This window comes from Anolis carolinensis, chromosome 4, assembly GCF_035594765.1.
Source record: "Anolis carolinensis isolate JA03-04 chromosome 4, rAnoCar3.1.pri, whole genome shotgun sequence".
Taxonomy (NCBI): Eukaryota; Metazoa; Chordata; class Lepidosauria; order Squamata; family Dactyloidae; genus Anolis; species Anolis carolinensis.
In genome coordinates this window covers 30542280-30561088 of record NC_085844.1, presented here as the reverse complement: position 1 = coordinate 30561088, position 18809 = coordinate 30542280, and the positions used below count along the sequence as shown (strand labels likewise).

The 18809-nt window shown below is 42.9% G+C and overlaps 1 protein-coding gene across 1 annotated transcript in view; it reads left to right on the top strand.

The window, feature by feature from the left end:
• The first annotated feature begins 4189 nt into the window (after positions 1-4189).
• LOC100561036 (neural-cadherin) overlaps positions 4190-18809 on the top strand; it is a 59217-nt gene continuing 44597 nt past the window's right edge. The window contains exons 1-4 of the mRNA XM_062979330.1: positions 4190-5141; positions 16396-16590; positions 17164-17389; positions 18582-18786. Coding sequence (XP_062835400.1) covers positions 4232-5141; positions 16396-16590; positions 17164-17389; positions 18582-18786 — 1536 coding nt within the window. The 5' untranslated portion in view covers positions 4190-4231. The remainder of the gene's footprint in view (positions 5142-16395; positions 16591-17163; positions 17390-18581; positions 18787-18809) is intronic.

The window sequence follows — 18809 nt, the reverse complement described above, 5'->3', positions numbered from 1 at the left end:
CCCTTTGCACTCTTTGCAAGTATTTTTTCAATGTACAGTTGACCAGGTAAAGTCTTGTCTTTTCTTTTAATAAGGTTAAATGCCCTTTCTCTCCTCTTATAAAAGTAAATCTTGGTAGTATAATAAACTACCTGTTCCAACCATCTTGCCCACATTATTTATTGGCAAGTAGAATCTAGCCTTGAAATATTATGGATGCTTACTAGATGGGGTTTGGTTTTCTTGGAGACTAAAACCCCATCTACACTGACCATTTAAGGCAGTTCGAAGCTAGTTTCAAACTGCAGCAGCCTAGCAACATATTCCCACAAAAATACTTCAAAGAAATCCCTTAATATGCATAATTGCTCTGTGGTTTTCATTAATCACCACCCGGGTCTCAAACCAGTTTCAGGATTTCCTGGGTCATCAACTGCACAGCAAAAACACTTTCTGCATTAAGTGTAGTTGGGGCTTAAGAATTGGTTGTGCCGTACTGATAATTAAGTGAAGAAGCACCTTTGTGAAGAAATGTGGCAAACTACTTCTAGTTACATACATTCCAAAATCTATACTGATAATACCATTGATATGTACAAAGGTGGACAAGCTTTGGCGGTCCTAAGATCTCTACATCAGGCAAGTTATTGTAAAAAGTCAGATAGGTCAGATGGAAGAGGGGTTATACAATCAGCTTTGTGTTTATGTATTAAGATCTTCCGACCTTCACTATTGGGAGTGTGAAAGTCTTCTCAGCTGTGACATCCCAGCAGCGGGATGCCTTCCTCTAAAACACCCAAGTTATTTTAAGATGTTAAATTGTGCTTTCAGTCTGTTTAAATTGTTGCTGTTTAAAAGTGTTTAAATGTGATAAAGAGCTAGATATCAGGGGCTTTAATAATCAATTAGTTTGGAGACTTAAATGGATCCTGTCAAATAATGTGGTATTAAATTTCAACTGGAGACCCCCCCCCCCCCAAAGTAGTGGGGAAGACCGAAAAAATGATTCACCGGATTGGAGATGAACACTCCAATATCTGATAACAATTCCAGTTTTGGGCACTGTTACATTTTTCTCCAGTCATCAAGGGTCATAGCACCAGATAACCAGGTTGCAGTCTTTACTAGCAACAAAGCCAAGAATATTGAGACCCTTTAAGACATCCTTTTGTGGTGTGTGTATGCTTTTTCTTTACTGAAGCAAGCATAATTTTGAATTGAAAGGTTAGTGGACAGCTATCATTCTTTGCATGCATAGTTTAAATGTACGCATACAAATGTTACACAGACGATTTAAAAGCAACCACACTGTGCTTCCAACATGTTTGTTCTAAATTTTGGGCGCTCCAGAAATGTGCATGCTCATATATTTATATATTTACACACACATACAAATATATTGGGGACCAGGGTTCAAATCCCCACTTGGCAATGGAGACCCACTGGGTGACTTTGGGCATGTTACACACAGGCCCCTTCTACATTGCCATATTAAATCCAGATTATCTGCTTTCAACTGGCTTCTTTGGCAGTGTAGATTGTCATAATCCGGTTCAAAGCAGATAATATGGATTATCTATTTTGATAAACTGGATTATATGACACTGTAAAAGGGGCCTCAGACAAAGGCAATGGCAAAATCTTCATGTCAAAAATAAATGCAGGCACACAGCAGCAAAAATATATAATATTCAAATGTGAGCCAGGAGGTGTCAGGCTTCTTGGATGCTGTTGAACTCCAATCCTAATCAAGTTCACTTGGACATGTATCTTGACAACATCTCAAGAATCACCGCTTTCCCATCTCCATTGTAATGTTTTCCCCCAACACTCACTTCAGCAGAGTATCTTCCAGACAATGGAGGTCAGCAAATACAATCGAGTCCAATAGCGAGCCTATGAGTCATATTCCCTCCGGCGTACAGTTAATGAACTACTGCCACCCATAGATTAGATAGAAAAAAAAGTCTCTGGTCTTCAACCTTCGCCAAAGAGAGTTAATGTCTTGCCAAACTACAACTTCATATAATAAGATCCCCAACTTCTCTTTGTCATATCATGAATCTTGTAGCAACTTAAAGACTAGTCAGTTTTAATGACAAACATTTCATAAAAGATAGCCATAAAAGATAGCATTTTAAAAGCAAGTTGGACTACAGAGAACAAGCAGCTTACAGTACTGAACAACGGAAAGTCAGAATTCAGGCCCACATAGAATGGGAAAGAGGCATATAAAAATCTATTGTTTATTCGTTCAGTCGTTTCCAACTCTTCAGGACTTCATGGACCAGTTCGCACCAGAGCTTCCTGTCAGCCGTTGCCACCCCCAGCTCCTTCAAGGTCAAGCACGTCACTTCAAGGATACCATCCATCATGCCTTTGGTCTCCGGTCTTCCTTTTTCCTTCCATTTTCCCCAGCATCATTCTCTTCTCCAAGCTTTCTTGTCTTCTCATTATGTGGCCAAAGTACTTCATCTTTGCCTCTAGTATCCTTCCTTCCAGTGAGCAGCCTGGCATTATTCCCTGGAGGATGGACTGGTTGGATCTGCTTGCGGTCCAAGGCACTCTCAGACTTTTCCTCAAAAGTGTCTATTTTCCTTCGCTCAGCCTTACTAATGGTCCAGCTCTTGCATCCATAGTTTACTACAGAGAATACCATTGCTTTAACTATGTGGACCTTCATTACCAGTGTGATGTCTCTACTCTTCACTATTTTTTCGAGATTGGTCATTGCTTTCCTCCCAAGAAGTAAATGTCTTCTGATTTCCTGGATGCACTCCACACCTGCAATAATCTTCGCACCTAGAAATACAAAGTCTGTCATGGCCTCCACGTTTTTTCCCTCTATTTGCCATTGAACAATCAGTCTAGTTGCCATCATCTTGGTTTTTTTATGTTTAACTGCAACCTAGCTTTTGCATTTTCTTCTTTCACCTTGGTTAGAAGACTCCTCAGCTCCACCTCACCTTTGGTCATCAAAGTAGTATCATCTGCATATATAAGGTTGTTGATGTTTCCTCCAGCAATTTTAACTCCAGCCTTGGATTCATCAAGCCTCGCACGTCACAGAATGTGTTCTGCATACAAGCTGAATAGGTCGGGTGAGAGTATACAGCTCTGCTGTACTCCTTTCCCAATTTTGAACCAGTCTGTTGCTACTTGGTTGTTATACAGATTCCTCAGGAGACAGATAAGGTGTTTTGGTATCCCCATACCATCAAGAATTTGCCACAAGCTTGGCTATAGAACAGGCCTGGGCAAACTTGGGCCCTCCAGGTGTTTTGGACTTCAACTTCCACAATTCCTAACAGCTGTTAGGAATTGTGGGAGTTGAAGTCCAAAACACCTGGAGGGCCCAAGTTTGCCCATGCCTGGTATAGAGTATTGTAACACAAAGGAGATAGAAAAGTTGAGAACTGGAAAACAGAAAGCCTTAGCTAACGCTTCCTAGCCTGTCTCTGCTGTCCTCTTGATAATACTGAAATCTATTTTTTTGTCATCAAAACTTCTGATCTCTGGTAGATTAATTAATTAATTAACTATGTTTATATCCTGCCCTTCTCACCCTGAAGGGGACTCAGAGCAGCTTACAAATTAAATTTACATGCAATATTATATTATTAGCATAGTACAATACTGGCAATAAATTACTATATTGTACTATATCAATATAGTAAAGAAAAAGGTTTCCCCTGGTTAAGTCCAGTCCTGACCGACTCTGGAGGTTGGTGCTCATCTCCATTTCTAAGCCGAAGAGCCGGCGTTGTCCGTAGACACCTCCAAGGTCATGTGGCCGGCGTGACAGCATGGAGAGCCGTTACCTTCCCGCCGGGGCGGTACCTATTGATCTACTCACATTGGCATGTTTTCGAACTGCTAGGTTGGCAGAAGCTGGGGCTAACAGCGGCCGCTCACGCCGCTCCCGGGGTTTGAACCTGGGACCGTTCGGTCTGCAAGTTCAGCAGCTCAACGCTTTAACACACTGCGCCACCACCAGGGGCCTTATAATTATTATATTATTTAATAATTAATATTATTATAATATTAACTTTCCAGGATCCCTGGAATACATTTGGGGATCATGTTATTCTTGTCACTGACCCCGCCCCCTTCTTCTGATTGGCGCGCTGTGCAGAAAGGGGGCGTGGATTGTACTTCTGGCCACGCCCTCCACGTGGAATCAATGCGAGCCGTCGGATTTCCTCAGTCGCGTTGCCTCTCTACAGGAACGCGCGTCTCCGCTTTGGGGACGATGAGGGACTCGAGCCAGTCTCTGCTCCTCCTCCTCCTCTTTGTCCTTTGCTCCGAAGTGAGCCTTTCACCCCTCCCGCCCCGTCCTTTGTGCTTCTCGGGGCGGGTTCCCGAGAACAGCCCCCCGGGGACCCTCGTCCAGGGCCTCCGCGTCCCTTTGCGGCTCCTCTCGCCCTTTCCGAGCCGCCGCTGGTCTCTGGAAGGCGAGGGCTCCTCCAGCTTCTCCCTCCACTTCGCCCCGTCGGCGTTCCTGCAGCTGTGCACGTCGGAGCGCTTGGACCGTCCGCTCTACCGCCTCTCCTTGCGCTCCCCGCCTGAGCGTGCTCCGAGGGCCGTGCTGGAGGTGCGGGTGTCCGGCGGGGCCCTGGAGGTGGACGAGATGGCCCCGCTGGGCTCGGAGGTGGCGCGCCTGCGGGCGAGGGAGGCCGGCGCCGGGGCCACGGCTCGCCTGACGTACTGGGCGCCCCGGCAGAGGCGCCTCTTCGTGGTTCCCGGCAGCGGGCAAGTGCTGGCCGTGGGCTCCTTGCTGGGCTTGCGGCGCCTCAGCCTCTGGGCCTCCGCGCGCGGCCGGGGGAGGCCAGTGCGCCTGCGCCGCTGGGACGTGGCCGTCAAGCCCAGCCGTCGGAAGGGAAGGAAGGCGGGTCGGAGGCAGGCGCGCGCCCTGGCCCAGCCCCGCGGGCCCGTCTACAAGGTGCGCGTGCCCGTGGGGGCGCCGCCCGGGGAGCCCATCTTCACCGTGCCCGGCTTCGAGGAGGAGGGCAGCTGGTTCGAGATGGACGCGCCCGCCAGCCCCGGAGCCTCCTTCCCGCTCCAGCTCGACCCCGGCACCGGGCGCCTCTCGCTCAGCAGCGCCCTCGACAGGGGAGGCCGCGCCGAGGTGCGCGTCAAAGTGCACCGCGCCCACGGGGAAGGTCAGTCCGCACGGGATGGATGGATAGCCATCTGTCGGGAGGGCTCTGGCGGGGTCCCCTGCGTGGCAGAAGCGGGTCGGACTGATGGCCCTTGGGGATCTCCAACTCTAGGAGAGGCTGGATGGTCATCTGTCGGGAGGGCTTTTATGTGTCGCTTTCCTCCTCTTCTTTTCCCTCTCCTCGTTTTCTTTCTTCTCTTCCTCCTTCTCCCTCCATCGCCTTTTCTTCTCCTTTTTCTTCTCCTTCCTCATCTCCCCATCTCCTCTTCTTCTCCTCCTCCTCCTCTTTCTCCCCTTCTTTTTTCTCTTCCTCTCTTCTTCTTCTTCACCCTCCTCTCCTTGTCAGCTGGAGCTGACAAGGGGAGCTCACCCGCTCTCATCAGATTCGAACCACTGACCTGTCGGTCAGCAGCCCTGCCGGCACAAGGGTTTAACCTATTGCGCCACTGGGAGGCTGCTGTTAAACTACATAAAAAACAGCACTCCTGGTTTGGTCTTGCCTGAAAAGAAAAGTTTTAGCCTGAAGTCTGAAGGACAGCAGGGAGGGGGCCATTCAGGCTTCCTGAGGCAAGGAGTTCGAGAGCCTTCAATGTTGATACATTGTGTAGTAGTAGTAGCAATTTATTACGGTCTATGACCAGAATATATAGAAATGGGCACAGATGCCCGAAAGGGGAATCGCAGTTCCCATAAAAGTCAGATAAAAGAGCAAGTTAAAAACATGCTATAATAAAAACAAATTAAAAGCAGACTATTAGCAGGGTCAGCTAATAGTAAATATCGATCCTCTGGAGGGGGATAGAGGGAGCATTTGCAGTCTTTCAGTTATAACAGATTGCTCTGGCTACAGGCCCTGTGGGGTCAGTCATCGTCCGTCTGATGGAAATTGCTGCCGCACAGAACCTGGCGACACTATAGGTTATTGCAGAACAGGAGTCTGAGAGCAGCAGAGAGGTGTAGTATCTTTCAGTGCGGCCTGGATGTTTTAAAAGCCAAGGAGTGATGAAATTGATTCTAATATCTCTATAAAACATACACTGGAGGAGCACGTGCTCGATAGTTTCGATATGGCCAGACTCACAAGGGCATAGTCTTTCCAGAGCAGGGGTCTTCCGGTACCTCCCCTCCAGTACTGCTGATGGGAGGGCGTGACATCTTGCAAGAGTGAAGGCTTTACGATGATTAGGCACCTCCAGGTTTGTTAAATAAGCCATGGGAGTGATGGTATATCTGTTGTCTGCACTAATGTTAAAGACTGGAGAGCAAGCTAAATCAGATTGTCGCTCTGTATCCAGGATCCGTTGTCTGATGTGGACCTTAGCTTGGTCCCATCCCATGCTTAGTAGATGTTTTTGAGAGAAGCCTAGAGTTGCGATTTTAGTTGCTACTACCTTGTTCCATGTGGATTGAAACTCATCTCTCAGAGTTAGCGGGGCAAGGCCACATGGCGAGTGAGACAGATGCAGCCAGTAATTGAGAGTGGCTATCCATGCTCTCGCCTCCACTCTCACGAGGCCTGTTTCTAAACGCAGGATGGCGTTTGAGACGCATCTGGGGACTTGCATCGTTGATCTTAAAATCATCATTGATACATTGTGTGTCCATACATTTCATTATTACAATCTATGTCAGGGGATTGGTTTTACCCAGGCAAGGGTAAATATCAGAAGTCCAAAACACCTAGAGGGCCGAAGCTTGCCCATGCCTGGGTTAACCTCAGGTTTTCTAGTAAAAACACAATTGTTGAGTTACGAAACAATGCATGTTTCAAAAGTGTGTCGCCAATATGAAAAGTTTGGAAAGTTCTGATGGAGATGGAGTTTAGGAGACCGAGCACTGGATTCATATAGCAGGGAAAAGGGCCCACCTAAAAATTAGGACAAGCTGTTTGCTTTTCTTGTGGTTCTAAGGGCCTCATATTCAGTATATAAATATATATTGTGATATACACATTTTAAAAATTAAAATCAGGATGTTCAAGGTGGTGAGCTGGTGACAACAGAGAAGGGGAAATCCCACTAATAGAGAGGAAGGAGCGGGGAGAGAATAGAGTGACCGAGAGAGCACATGAGCACAGAGAAAAGAGGCAGCTTTCCTTCCAAACACCCCACTCCTCTCAGTGCTCTTTTAACATTACAAAATATATAAAATATATAAAAATGTATTTTCGCTCTGCATATGAATGTAGGTAAGTCAATATTTTTGAATGAAGGTAAAGGTAAAGGTTTTCCCCAGACATTAAGTCTAGTCATGTCCGGCTTTGGGGTTGGTGCTCATATCCATTTTTAGGCCAAAGAGCTGGCATTGTCCGTAGACACCTCCAAGGTCATTTGGCCAGCATGACTGCATGGAGCGCCGTTACTTTCCCACCAGAGTGGTACCTATTGATCTACTCACATTTGCATGTTTTCAAACTGCTAGATTGGCATAAGGTGGGGCTAACAGCAGGAGCTCACTCCGCTCCCCGGATTCGAACTGACACTTTTAGTCAGCAAGTTCAGCAGCTCAGCAGTTTAAACTGCTGTGCCATCGGGGGCTTTTGAATAAAATATTTTTTAAAAAAGATTATCAGCCGCTAGAAAATTAATGTCAGGTGACAGGATAGTCTCGCACATTCTCACCAAATGCACACAATGAAGTTGGACACTTAAGTTACCCCGGATTCAATGCAGATTACACAAATCAATTCATTCTTTTATTTATCTCTTTCACTGATTCCATGTTAATTGAAAGCTTGTTTAAACCAAATCAATGCCATTTAGGTTTCCTCCACATGAATAAATAAGAGTTCACTATTCAAATGCTAAGAATTACCATATATGTGGGGGGGGGGAGGGGGGATCAAGATTTCAAAGGTGCTTAGGTGGGGCATGGCCAAGAAAAGGTTGGGAACCATGGGTTTAAGCCTTTTTCCTTTGGCCATTTCTTTTCCAGTTGCTATCTTCTGGGGGCAGCTTGGTGGAAGTAATATGTCCCACTAGGAAACAAACCTTTACTGAACTATCTTTGAGCAGAAAAATGGCCAGAGAGGAAAGTGTCCAGAACAGGCATTCCCTGCGTTACAAACAACTCATCGTTAAGAACAGATTTCTCCCAGGAAAAACTAATTTGGAAAAGTTATAGCTCAAGGGGAATCCCCCCAATAGTAATTATCCTCCAGGTTTTGGTCCCAGATTACAAAGGGTTGCGATTTTCTCCAGTCTTTACATTTGTCAGATTTCAGTTTGCCTTGAGTAAGGTTTCAAGAGGTTGAAGAAGACAGGGAATGTTGACATCCGGTGCAAAGATTCACAAGCAAATGAGGGAAATGCTCCAAGAACTGGATCCTATTAGTGTCAGTCAACAGTGTGCAGGTTTACAATAGGAGGAAAACGATGGCTTATTTGTACAAAACTTTAATCTAATTGAAAACTCTCCACTGCTTTGTTTTTTGAAAACAGAAATAATTTCACTGGTGTCTGTAATTTCATTCATTGCTTCGTGTCTCCATTTTGAGAGGAAGATGGTAATTGAAATATTTGTTTGTTTAAAGCATTTGTTTCTCACCTCATAACCCCAGACAATGTGCAATATTTGAAAGCATGATGTAAAACACAAAATATAAACGGAACAGATAAAACTATTGTTTAAAATCAACATAAAACAATTTCTTTAGGGCTAGTTAAAGCAAAGGAGTGACTACAGTTCTCTAGACTATATGAAATAATGCAATCTTGCCCATTTACCTATTTTGTAGTATCAGATGTGGTTTTAAATCGGGCATCGGCAAACTTCGGCCCTTCAGGTGTTTTGGATTTCAACTCCCACAATTCCTAACAGCCTAGGAATTGTGGGAGTTGAAGTCCAAAGCACCTGAAGGGTCAAAGTTTGATCATGCCTGATTTAAATCATTTTAGTAGTGTCAAAAGTGGTACTCCCATTTTACTGTAGTGCTTTTAAATTGTAAACCACCTTGGGTCCCAATTCTGGGGGAAAGCAAGATATGAATATAACAACAATACCAGAAACTTAACGGGCTGGCAGAATGTTGGATAAGCGAATATGTTGGATGATAAGAAGGGATACGGAAAAGCCTATTAAACATCAAATTAGGTTATGATTTTACAAATTAAGCACCAAACCATCATGTTATACAACAAATTTGACAGAAAAAGTAGTTCAATACGCAGTAATGCTATGTAGTAATTACTGTATTTACGAATTTAGCACCAAAATATCACGATGTATTGAAAACATTGACTACAAAAATGAGATGAATAAACCAGAACGTTGGATAAGCGAGTGTTGGATAAGTGAGACTCTACTGTATTTCCAAATTCATAGGGGGGTGGAGCCCACTTCTTTTAAAGACTATATGCAATCATTTCTTTCCCCCCCTGGAAGGACTGGTGCAACCCAGAATAATATAGGTCATGTTTGGAAAATAGTCCATGGATCACTGGTGGCTGGAGGTTTCCATGCCATTGGGCAGAGCACCCTTGTCTGTGCTGATTTAGACAGTGATAAATTAGCCCAGCTGGCTTCATTATTGCAAAAAATGTACGTAAAGCAGTGGAGAGCATCTCTGGTGTTTTATTCCTCAGAGTTTAACTACTGTATGGCGCCTCCATTGCTACCCCCTTAATCTGCAGGTGCTATCTGGGATTCTGTGACTTCAGCTCCCAGAATCCCTGGCCATTGGGCAAATTGTGAGTTGGAAAACTGAACAGGTTTGATACCTCTGCTGTAGAATGAATGCAGTCTGACACTACTTTAATTGTCATGGCTTAATGCTATAGAATCCTGGGAGTTGTAGATTGGTAAGGTAAAGACACTATTTGGCAGAGAAACAATGACTTCTATGATTCTATAGCATTGAGCCACAGCACTGAATTCTTCAGTTTAGAAAGCAATGGGTGCTCTCCTCTTGGCCTTCCTCTTCCTCAATCAAGTGGCATCCTCCAATCAAGGCATGGCTGTTCTTGCCTGACTTTACCATAGATTGATAAATAACTAATGCTACCAATTTCTTGTGTACTAGTAATACCATAATCCTGGATAATCCATCTTGTATTCCCAGTGTGGAAAGCTGAGCAGGGGTTCCCACATTTAAGTCAATCCACAGGAAGCCCTTTTTTAGGCAGGAACTATGAACGAGTTAGACCATCTGAGATGTTTTATTATTATGAAGACTATGCTGATTTTGCTTGTGAAGCCAGTGGTGCAGGTATATATCTTTATATAATTATATATCTTTCTGAAAAGGAGCATTCTGTTATGACTTCACCATGTTCATCCCAACCAAGCTGCTTCATCCTGAGCCCAATAATGTATTGACAAGACAAAAGCCTCCGGGTGGAAATAAATCGAGTGATCATGTAGGACAAGGTCATTGCTGCACTTCTTCTAGGGCAACTGTTAAAAAAAATAACAATAGAGGTTTGAAAATGCCTACAAAATAAAGAGTGCTTCAAAATACCAATTTGATTTCTGTAATTGCTTAATTAATGATGATGCTGTCAAATTCTTAGCCTGCTGTACAAAACCCAGTGGAAAAGTTAAGGAAGAAACTATTTGTAAATGCACTGTGAAAGTCTGATTGATGTCCAGCCAAAGCATGGAAAATCAATTTTTGGGGGAGGGTGGACAGCTCATAGAATCTCTTAGGATTCTAGAAATTAGGATATGAAAATCTGTTGTGGACTCTTAATAACATTGTTGTGGTATAATATTTTATGAAGAGATATGTTAATGATTAGGGAGGACTCTGTCTCCAAAATAACTGCATATTTGTGAATTTCACTATGAAGAAAAATGCATTAGAGATTAAGAAAACACATGCATACATTACAGGACTATGAATGACCACATATTTATTTATTACAGTTGAAATGTTTTGGTGCAGCATATGTCATTGGCTCCATACATATACTGTTAACTACGAACTCTACCAGCTAAGATTGAAAGCAATGGGATGACAGGATATATAAACCTTTAGTGGTCCAAGGCATCGCAGACTTATTTTTTTAGGAGTGTCAAGCTTGGCATGTCTCTGAAAGTCTTCATTTCAAGTTTCCATGATAGGATTTCCTATATAAGTTGATCCCGGCTCTTCTATGCAACTGGTTTTAGTTTAATGGCCTAACCACCTAACAGCCAAGTTGGAACAGAAGAGTTCAAAGATGCTAAAAATACACTATACCTTACAAATGAGCAAAAATTCAAGACTGTTTTGGACTTGTGTGTGCACACTTTGCTTCTTTCCAGTGTCAGTTTTGCAGGTGACAATAGTGGGTTCAATGTTGCTGCTTAATTTGTTTGTAGTGGCCCAAGTCTATGACTGTAGGCAGTGCACCAGTGATGTTTCTTTCAGTAGAAACAACCTACTGTAGAAGAATCCCTACATCAAAGGATCACAACTTTCTATTCCCTCTTGCTTTGTCTCTCACTAACAACTAAGTTCAAAATCCCCAAGGGTCAGGGGCATGCCCTTGAACTCAAGTGCTGCTTACATAGTCAAAGCATGAGCCTGTTTAATAGCTGCAAATCATTAGACAAAGCAACATGTTCCTCGATTTGGGTTATTGTGTTGCTCTGTGTATTGGGAGGCTGTTGTTGTAAAAAACTGTGAGAATATGGGGAATTTGCTTGGAGTAGGGATAAAAAACCAATTCAAATTCAGTAGCAGCTGCACCATAAGACTGACCCCATATGTATCTTCCTAATCTAACTTTTAAAACCTACTTGAAATGTGTGAAAGACTGAAATATTAAACTCTCCCAGCAGGGCTTTGTAGAGCCCTCAAGGTAACTGCCATTCCTCTGAGAGCTCTGATTTTTCATTTTTATGGAAGTCTTGTACCCCAAACCCCAGTGAATGTGGAAGGCTGACTGCATTTATTGTTGCTGTCAATTTTTCTGTCTGTGGCAATAAAGCTGTGAACAAAATAGATGAAAAAGCTGTTTCTGTGCATTCTATTTCATTCTCTTGTTCTCTTATTTCACTCTTATTTTGAGCTGAATTAACTGCCTAGGAAAATCACACTGTTTCACAACTTAGAAGTTTGCCCTTCTAAAAAAGGAGACTTGAACACATCCTCTGTGATGTAAGGAGGCAGCCTGGTTTCTACCACTGTAACATTTAGTTCAAAAAACCACACCGACTTTGCAACTCTGACATTTTGGGAATGTGATGTGTGCCTGAGCGATATTGATAAATAGCCTGGCCACAACATCAAACTGTTTGTTTCAGTGGAAGAAAACAACACATGACAATATTGATTGTGCAGTTTGCAATGCTTGGTTGGTTGTGGGTTTGGGTTCGTTCTCTCTCTCTCTCTCTCTCTCTCTCTCTCTCTCTCTCTCTCTTTTTGAAGAGGTTTGGCTTGCTTTTCTGATGAAGCAGGAGGCAGAGCGGGAAGCCTGTAACTGCTAGTCGAGTTTTAACTTAGGATGTGCAGATCTATGGAAGGTTTTTCATTTTTTAGCTGCCAGTCTTTTATTTTCTTTGTACTTACGTTTTCTAAGCATGTGTTTTGAAGATGTACACATGTTTATATCTGAAATGTCCATATTCTCCCATTTCAAAGCATTTTCCCAAAATGGTGAGTGTCTTCAAGTAAATTTAAGCAGATTTTCAAGTAGTTGTACAGTATCCTTGGGTGCTTGAAAGCATTCACATTTCTGACTGCAAATTCCTTTGTGAACTAAATTTGCTCAGGAGTTAATCAAAAGGTTAATTGAATGCGCTTTTCACCAATTCCTGCTTTATACAGTACTTTATTAATAATGTCCCAACAGTACTACTCCCCATGTCCAAGGGGGATACGTTCCAGGATTTCACATAGATATGGTATGTGAAATCATGGGTCATAGTGAATCCTATTGAACAGGTGTCTTCTTCTGAAACATACCATGGGGTTGCACTGGAGAACTTAGAACAATGGTTCTCAGCCTGTGAGTCCCCAGGTCTTTTGGCCTACAACTATCAGAAATCCCAGCCAGTTTACCAGTGGTTAGGACTTCTGGGAGTTGAAGGCCAAAATATCTGGGACCCACAAGTTGAGAACCACTGACCTAGAAAATGCCTAGAGAGGATATATTTTGTCAGACATGATAAATGATACAGCAGGAACCAGTCCCAGAAATAAGTGGGGATGGATCTACACTTCCATATAAAATCCAGATTATCTGCCTTGAACTGGATTATATGTTTTCTTTTTTGTTTTGTGTCAGTGACTTGAGAAACTGCATTGCCCCAGTGGCACAATGGGTTAAAGTTAATGTACCTCACAACCTCTGAGGATGCCTGCCATAGATGTGGGCGAAACAGGAGAAAATACTTCTGGAACATGGCCATACAGAGTGGAAAACATACAACCCGGTTAAAGTTAATCCTTGTGCCGACAGGACAGCTGACTTGAAGGTTGGGTTGCTGACCTGAAGGTTGCCAATTCAAATCTGGGGAGAGCATGGATGAGCTCTTTTTGTCAGTTCCAGCTCTCCATGTGAGGACATGAGAGGAGCCTCCTGCAAGGATGGTAAAACATCAAAACATTACGGCATCCCCTGGGCTATATCCTTGCAGACGGCCAATTCTCTTATACCAGAAGTGACTTGCGTATTATTTTGTAGTGAGGACTCATATAATCCAGTTCAAAGTAGATAATCTATATTATCTGCTTTGATAATTTGGATTATATGGCAGTGTAGATCCAGCCTGGGTCATACTGTACTTACAATCTCTCAGCATACTCCTAAAGTTTAAGAAGTGTCCATCTGTTGAAACTATGGAATTAAGCATCCAGATTTCAATTAATTGTACAATATGCAACATTTTGGGGTTGCGTGCTATAAACAAACAAAAAACATGGGAATATATTTTCAAAATCTTCCTTGGTTGTATCTCGAAGCTCAAACCATGAGAAGATCCTCTTAGCTGGGAGATGTAATCTGAGGTTGTCTGTGGTGTGTGTAGCCAGCCACCAGTCACTATGGAGGACTGACTACAGAAGACCCACTGAATCAATGGGATTTATTTATATGTTGGCTCCTTATTCAACAATGTATTGAACACATCTACCCTAGTTGGAACTAACAAAAGCAATGCACATTGCTATGTGAAGATATCTACTGAATGATGTGAGTTATATAGTCGCCAAATTTCTAAAATTGTGTAACGTAACTACATATTCATGTTATGCGGAAAGGAAATAATGGTCAGGCTTTATGCCACACCTAAAAGTGAGCTGCATTTATGAAAAGAATAAAACTGTTCAAGGTTCAGAAAGTGGTTTTTGTTGTTGCCTTTTGTTCCTGGGGTTTGGAGCTCACTGGGTTTCATAAAAGCTGAAGCCCAGGCACATGCCAGCTAGCATCAGTCGTGATTGCTGTTGTCCTCTGGCTATGAAGTGACTTGTGTATAATTAGTAAATCAGCTCGAAGAGTGGTTTCTGTGAGTTTAGTCTCATGCTGCAATGAGGACCACAGTGCCTTTTGTGACATGATAGGAAGACATTTTGAAATAATAAAAACAAATAAATAGAAGGGTAGTAGCCATATTTGTCTTGTGAGAAATGGGATGAGGGACGACAAGAAAATGAATGTCGAGAGTGTATTTTTGGAACAAACCAAAATGCCACAGAAGCGTGCAGGCCTCTGAGTTCTTAATAGTAAAAAAATAGGGAGCAAGGGGAAGAATCAGGAAAATCTTAACTCAGTCCCACATTGAAGATGTCATGCTTAATTAGTTACTTGCACGTATGTATTCCAAGTCACCTTGTTAGCCTGGAAAAAAGAGTATGGAAAGGGTTCTTATATAGCACCTCTGAGGGAATGAAATTGGTAGCATAAGCTTTCATGGACTGAGTCTACTTCCTCAGATGCATGGATTGAAGTGCCTAGGATGAGACCTTTATAAGCAGGCTGTGTGTGAATAGCCAGAGAAATGCAAAATGTGTAGGTATGGCAATGATATGACACATTCAGTATTAATGTAGTCTGCCATCTGCCTAAGCAAGATGAGTAAATATGCAGATGGCAGACTAGCAGTATATGCAGAAAGGCAAAATGGTGATGAAAACACAAAGTTGACCAAAACTCAGAGATCAGATCTGTTACCAATATTCTGAAGTATTACATCCTTTCAAACTTACCGGTAGTACAATTGGTAAGCTTTCTTAAACCAGTACTCATATAACCCATTCAGGGTGTGTTTTGGGGCAAAATTTGTTTGGAGAGTGTTTGTTCTTGCCTTCATCTCAGGCTGAGGGAGTGTGACTGGACAAAGGTCACTCCAGTGTGTTAAAGCACTGAGCTGGAAACCGAAAGGTCCCAGGTTCAAACCCCGGGAGTGGTGTGAGCAGCCGCTGTTAGCTCCAAAGTGAGTAGATCAATAGGTACCGCTCCAGCGGGAAGGTAACGGCGCTCCATGCAGTCATGCCGGCCACATGACCTTGGAGGTGTCTACGGACAATGCCGGCTCTTCGGCTTAGAAATGGAGATGAACACCAACCCCCAGAGTCAGACATGACTGGACTTAACGTCAGGGGAAAACCTTTACCTTTACCTTTTTTCCAGAGTCACAGCCCAGTACTCAAACTGCCATATATGCTGGCTCTCTTAAGTGGTACATAGATGCAGAGATATAAATTTCCACACATTTTCTCAAGCATGTTATATGATTTGCAGTTTGGCCTCACTATTTCACCCCTTCATGGCCAAGGAATTATAATTTGGGCCAAAATGCTTTGGCTCTCAGAATCCCTGGGCACTGATTTGTTGCTGTATGTCTTCAGGTTGTTTCTGACTTGTGGCAACCGTATGGCAATCCTATCATGGGATTTTCTGGGGCTGAGAATGTGTGACATGCCCAGAGTTACAAAGTGGGGGTTCTGTGGGCAAGTGGGGAATTCAACTCTGGTCTCCAAAGCCTCGGGAAATGGGCATATAGCCTACCGGAATGGCCTGCATTAGTGCTGATTCAGCTTAATATGGTATTAGCAGAGCTTGATCAAGTTGCTTGGTTTGGCTATAGTTCTCAGAATTTTAATTTAATTTAAGATTTCATTTTATTTATATTCTATCATTCTTCCAACATAGAACATAGTTGCCAGCATAGCTAGGGGATTCAGGGAGTTACAATCAAAAAAAGTAACTTTTTCAAAGTCTTCTTTCCTAGAATGTTAAAATCTTATTCAAGAATCTCAAGTTCTTGGTTTTTCAGAAGTCTTCAGTCTAACATCTATTTATTTTAAACATTTTTTGTACATTTTATAGAGAGTGACTGGTACATATGTCGGGTGGTGGTCATTGCAGTTGAAGAGGAGCCCATCTCTTGGGGAATGTTTCCATACCCCTATCTGGCACGCATTGATCCTGAAGCTCGAGCAGGCACTTTGGTCTATCAACTTGCTGCGCATTACAGTAACAATGAAAATTCCAGTACTGGGATATCATATGCCCTGATTGCAGGTAAGCAAACACTCTGTCCTGCCTAAATGATACTGTACTTTTTTACTTTCAGAAGTATTTTTGGGTGTTTATTTTTTTTAAACGTTAAAAATGTAATAATTTGAAACAAAGTTTGTGTTCACTGAATCATTAGAATGCAAGGCTGTTACTATCTCAGTCACCCATTGGACAGTTTCGGATTTGGAAATATTTCAGATAATAGGATTCTGGATAAGGAATGCTCAACCTGTTGTAGGAAAAATTAAGATCTTTCTTTTAAAAAGTCTAATCATTACCTAGAAAATTCACTATTCCTGGAGTATGGTCTCCAGATGCTATTGGACAACAATTCCCATGAACTCTGATAGCATCGCCAATTGGGAGGGATTAATGGGAACTATAGTCTACCAATATCTTGGTTGGCACACATTTCCCATCTTTGCACTCGATGGTGAGATGTATGTGATAAGAGCAACAGAATGAGGAAACAAATCAAGCAGAGGAAAGGTGGGATATTCTAAAAATTATAAAAGGTGATGACAAACACTTTCCCATAATTTGTGACTTCTCTTTTGTTAACTTTTCACTCAACAGGTGGTGAAGAACGCTTTGATATAGATACGGATACAGGTGCCCTATTGACCACTGGCTTGCCTTTAACTTTGAATCAGGAGTATGTGGTCACCGTGTTGGCCATTGATGAATATGGCAGCAAAAGTCCCTATGCCTTCATTTCCATCCTGGCTGGATCCAGGCCTCCACAATTCACAAATATGTCCTACAGTGTGTTTATCCCAGAGAATACTCCTCCAAATGAGAGGTGAGTGGTGACAAAAAAAAGGGGGCAAGCAAACCATTGTCCAGCACTTCTAAAAGGATTACTCATTTAAGTCCATTGTTAAAATGCAGGAAGTACGCATTGTGGGAGCAGAATACGTATTTGGTTTACCTTGCTGTCTTCCATTTTAAATGTGATTCTTCTTCTGGGCTATTTAGGCTATTAATATGAGACTGAATGTGAAGAGCTAAGCTGGACCAGACTAGTGATCTTATCCCACCATGACCAAACAGCTGCAAGATATGCATTCAACAGCACCCTTCTTTTTGTGTTCTCTTGCACATTGACATTGAAGTATTAAGCATTAATACTTTGAATGTAATTTCCTGCTTCTTATCAGGGGGTTAAGCCCCAGTGGCAAAGTGTGTTAAAGCACTGAGCTGCTGAATTTGCAGACCGAAAGGTCGCAGGCTCAAATCCCGAGAGTGGAGTGAGCGCCCGCTGTTAGCTCCAGCTTTTGCCAACCTAGCAGTTTGAAAACATGCCAATGTGAGTAGATCAATAGGTACCGCTCCGGCGGGAAGGTAACAGCGCTCCATGCAGTCATGCCAGCCACATGACCTTGGAGGTGTCTACGGACAACGCCGGCTCTTCAGTTTAGAAATTGAGATGAGCACCACTCCCCAGAGTCAGACTCGACTAGACTTAATGTCATGGGGAAACGTTTACCTTACAACAGTAATGGCTGGTGGCTTCTGTGTTAATGAATGTATTCCACATGTTGGTCCAGATATGGCTATCTCTTTCAGAGTTCCAATTAAAACCTGGAATGGATTCATCTCTCCTCTGGTATGGGAGCCACCAGCGGCCTCATGTATTCAGTGGTTGCATTGGTTTCCTCTCCCTTTCAGGCACAATCAGCCGCTGCAGAAATATGAAATTTGCATTATTTACATATTCCATTAAATCTAGAAATGGGAGGTATGAAAATGATGAGCAAAAATGAAGAATCTGTTTTTTTAAAAATAACTTCTGTAAAACTTGGACTTCTTAGCCTACAATAGCTTCTAATTGATGGATTCTGGGAGTAGTATTGCAATATGTAAGTTTTCCAAGATTTGGAAGTTGCAACATGGCTAGTTCCTTAGGAGAGAAACCTACTTTGCATCTTCTAACTCTTATTCATGTCCCAACATAACAAGTAGGTTTGTGGGGGTTTTTTTCTCCTTCTCAGAGTGGCGGACGTTGAAGCAGTTTCTTTCCAGAGCCAGCCTATCTGTTACACGCTGCTGATGAATCCCAGTGGCCTGTTCATCCTGGACCAAGAAACCGGTGAGCTCAGCTTGACTCATGCAGTGGATTATGAGAGTGAACATCATCTCTACCATTTCTTAGTGAAGGCTATGGAAAGAGAAAGTTTGCTCAGCAGTGTAACTGAGGTATAGTTTGTTTTTAACACTTT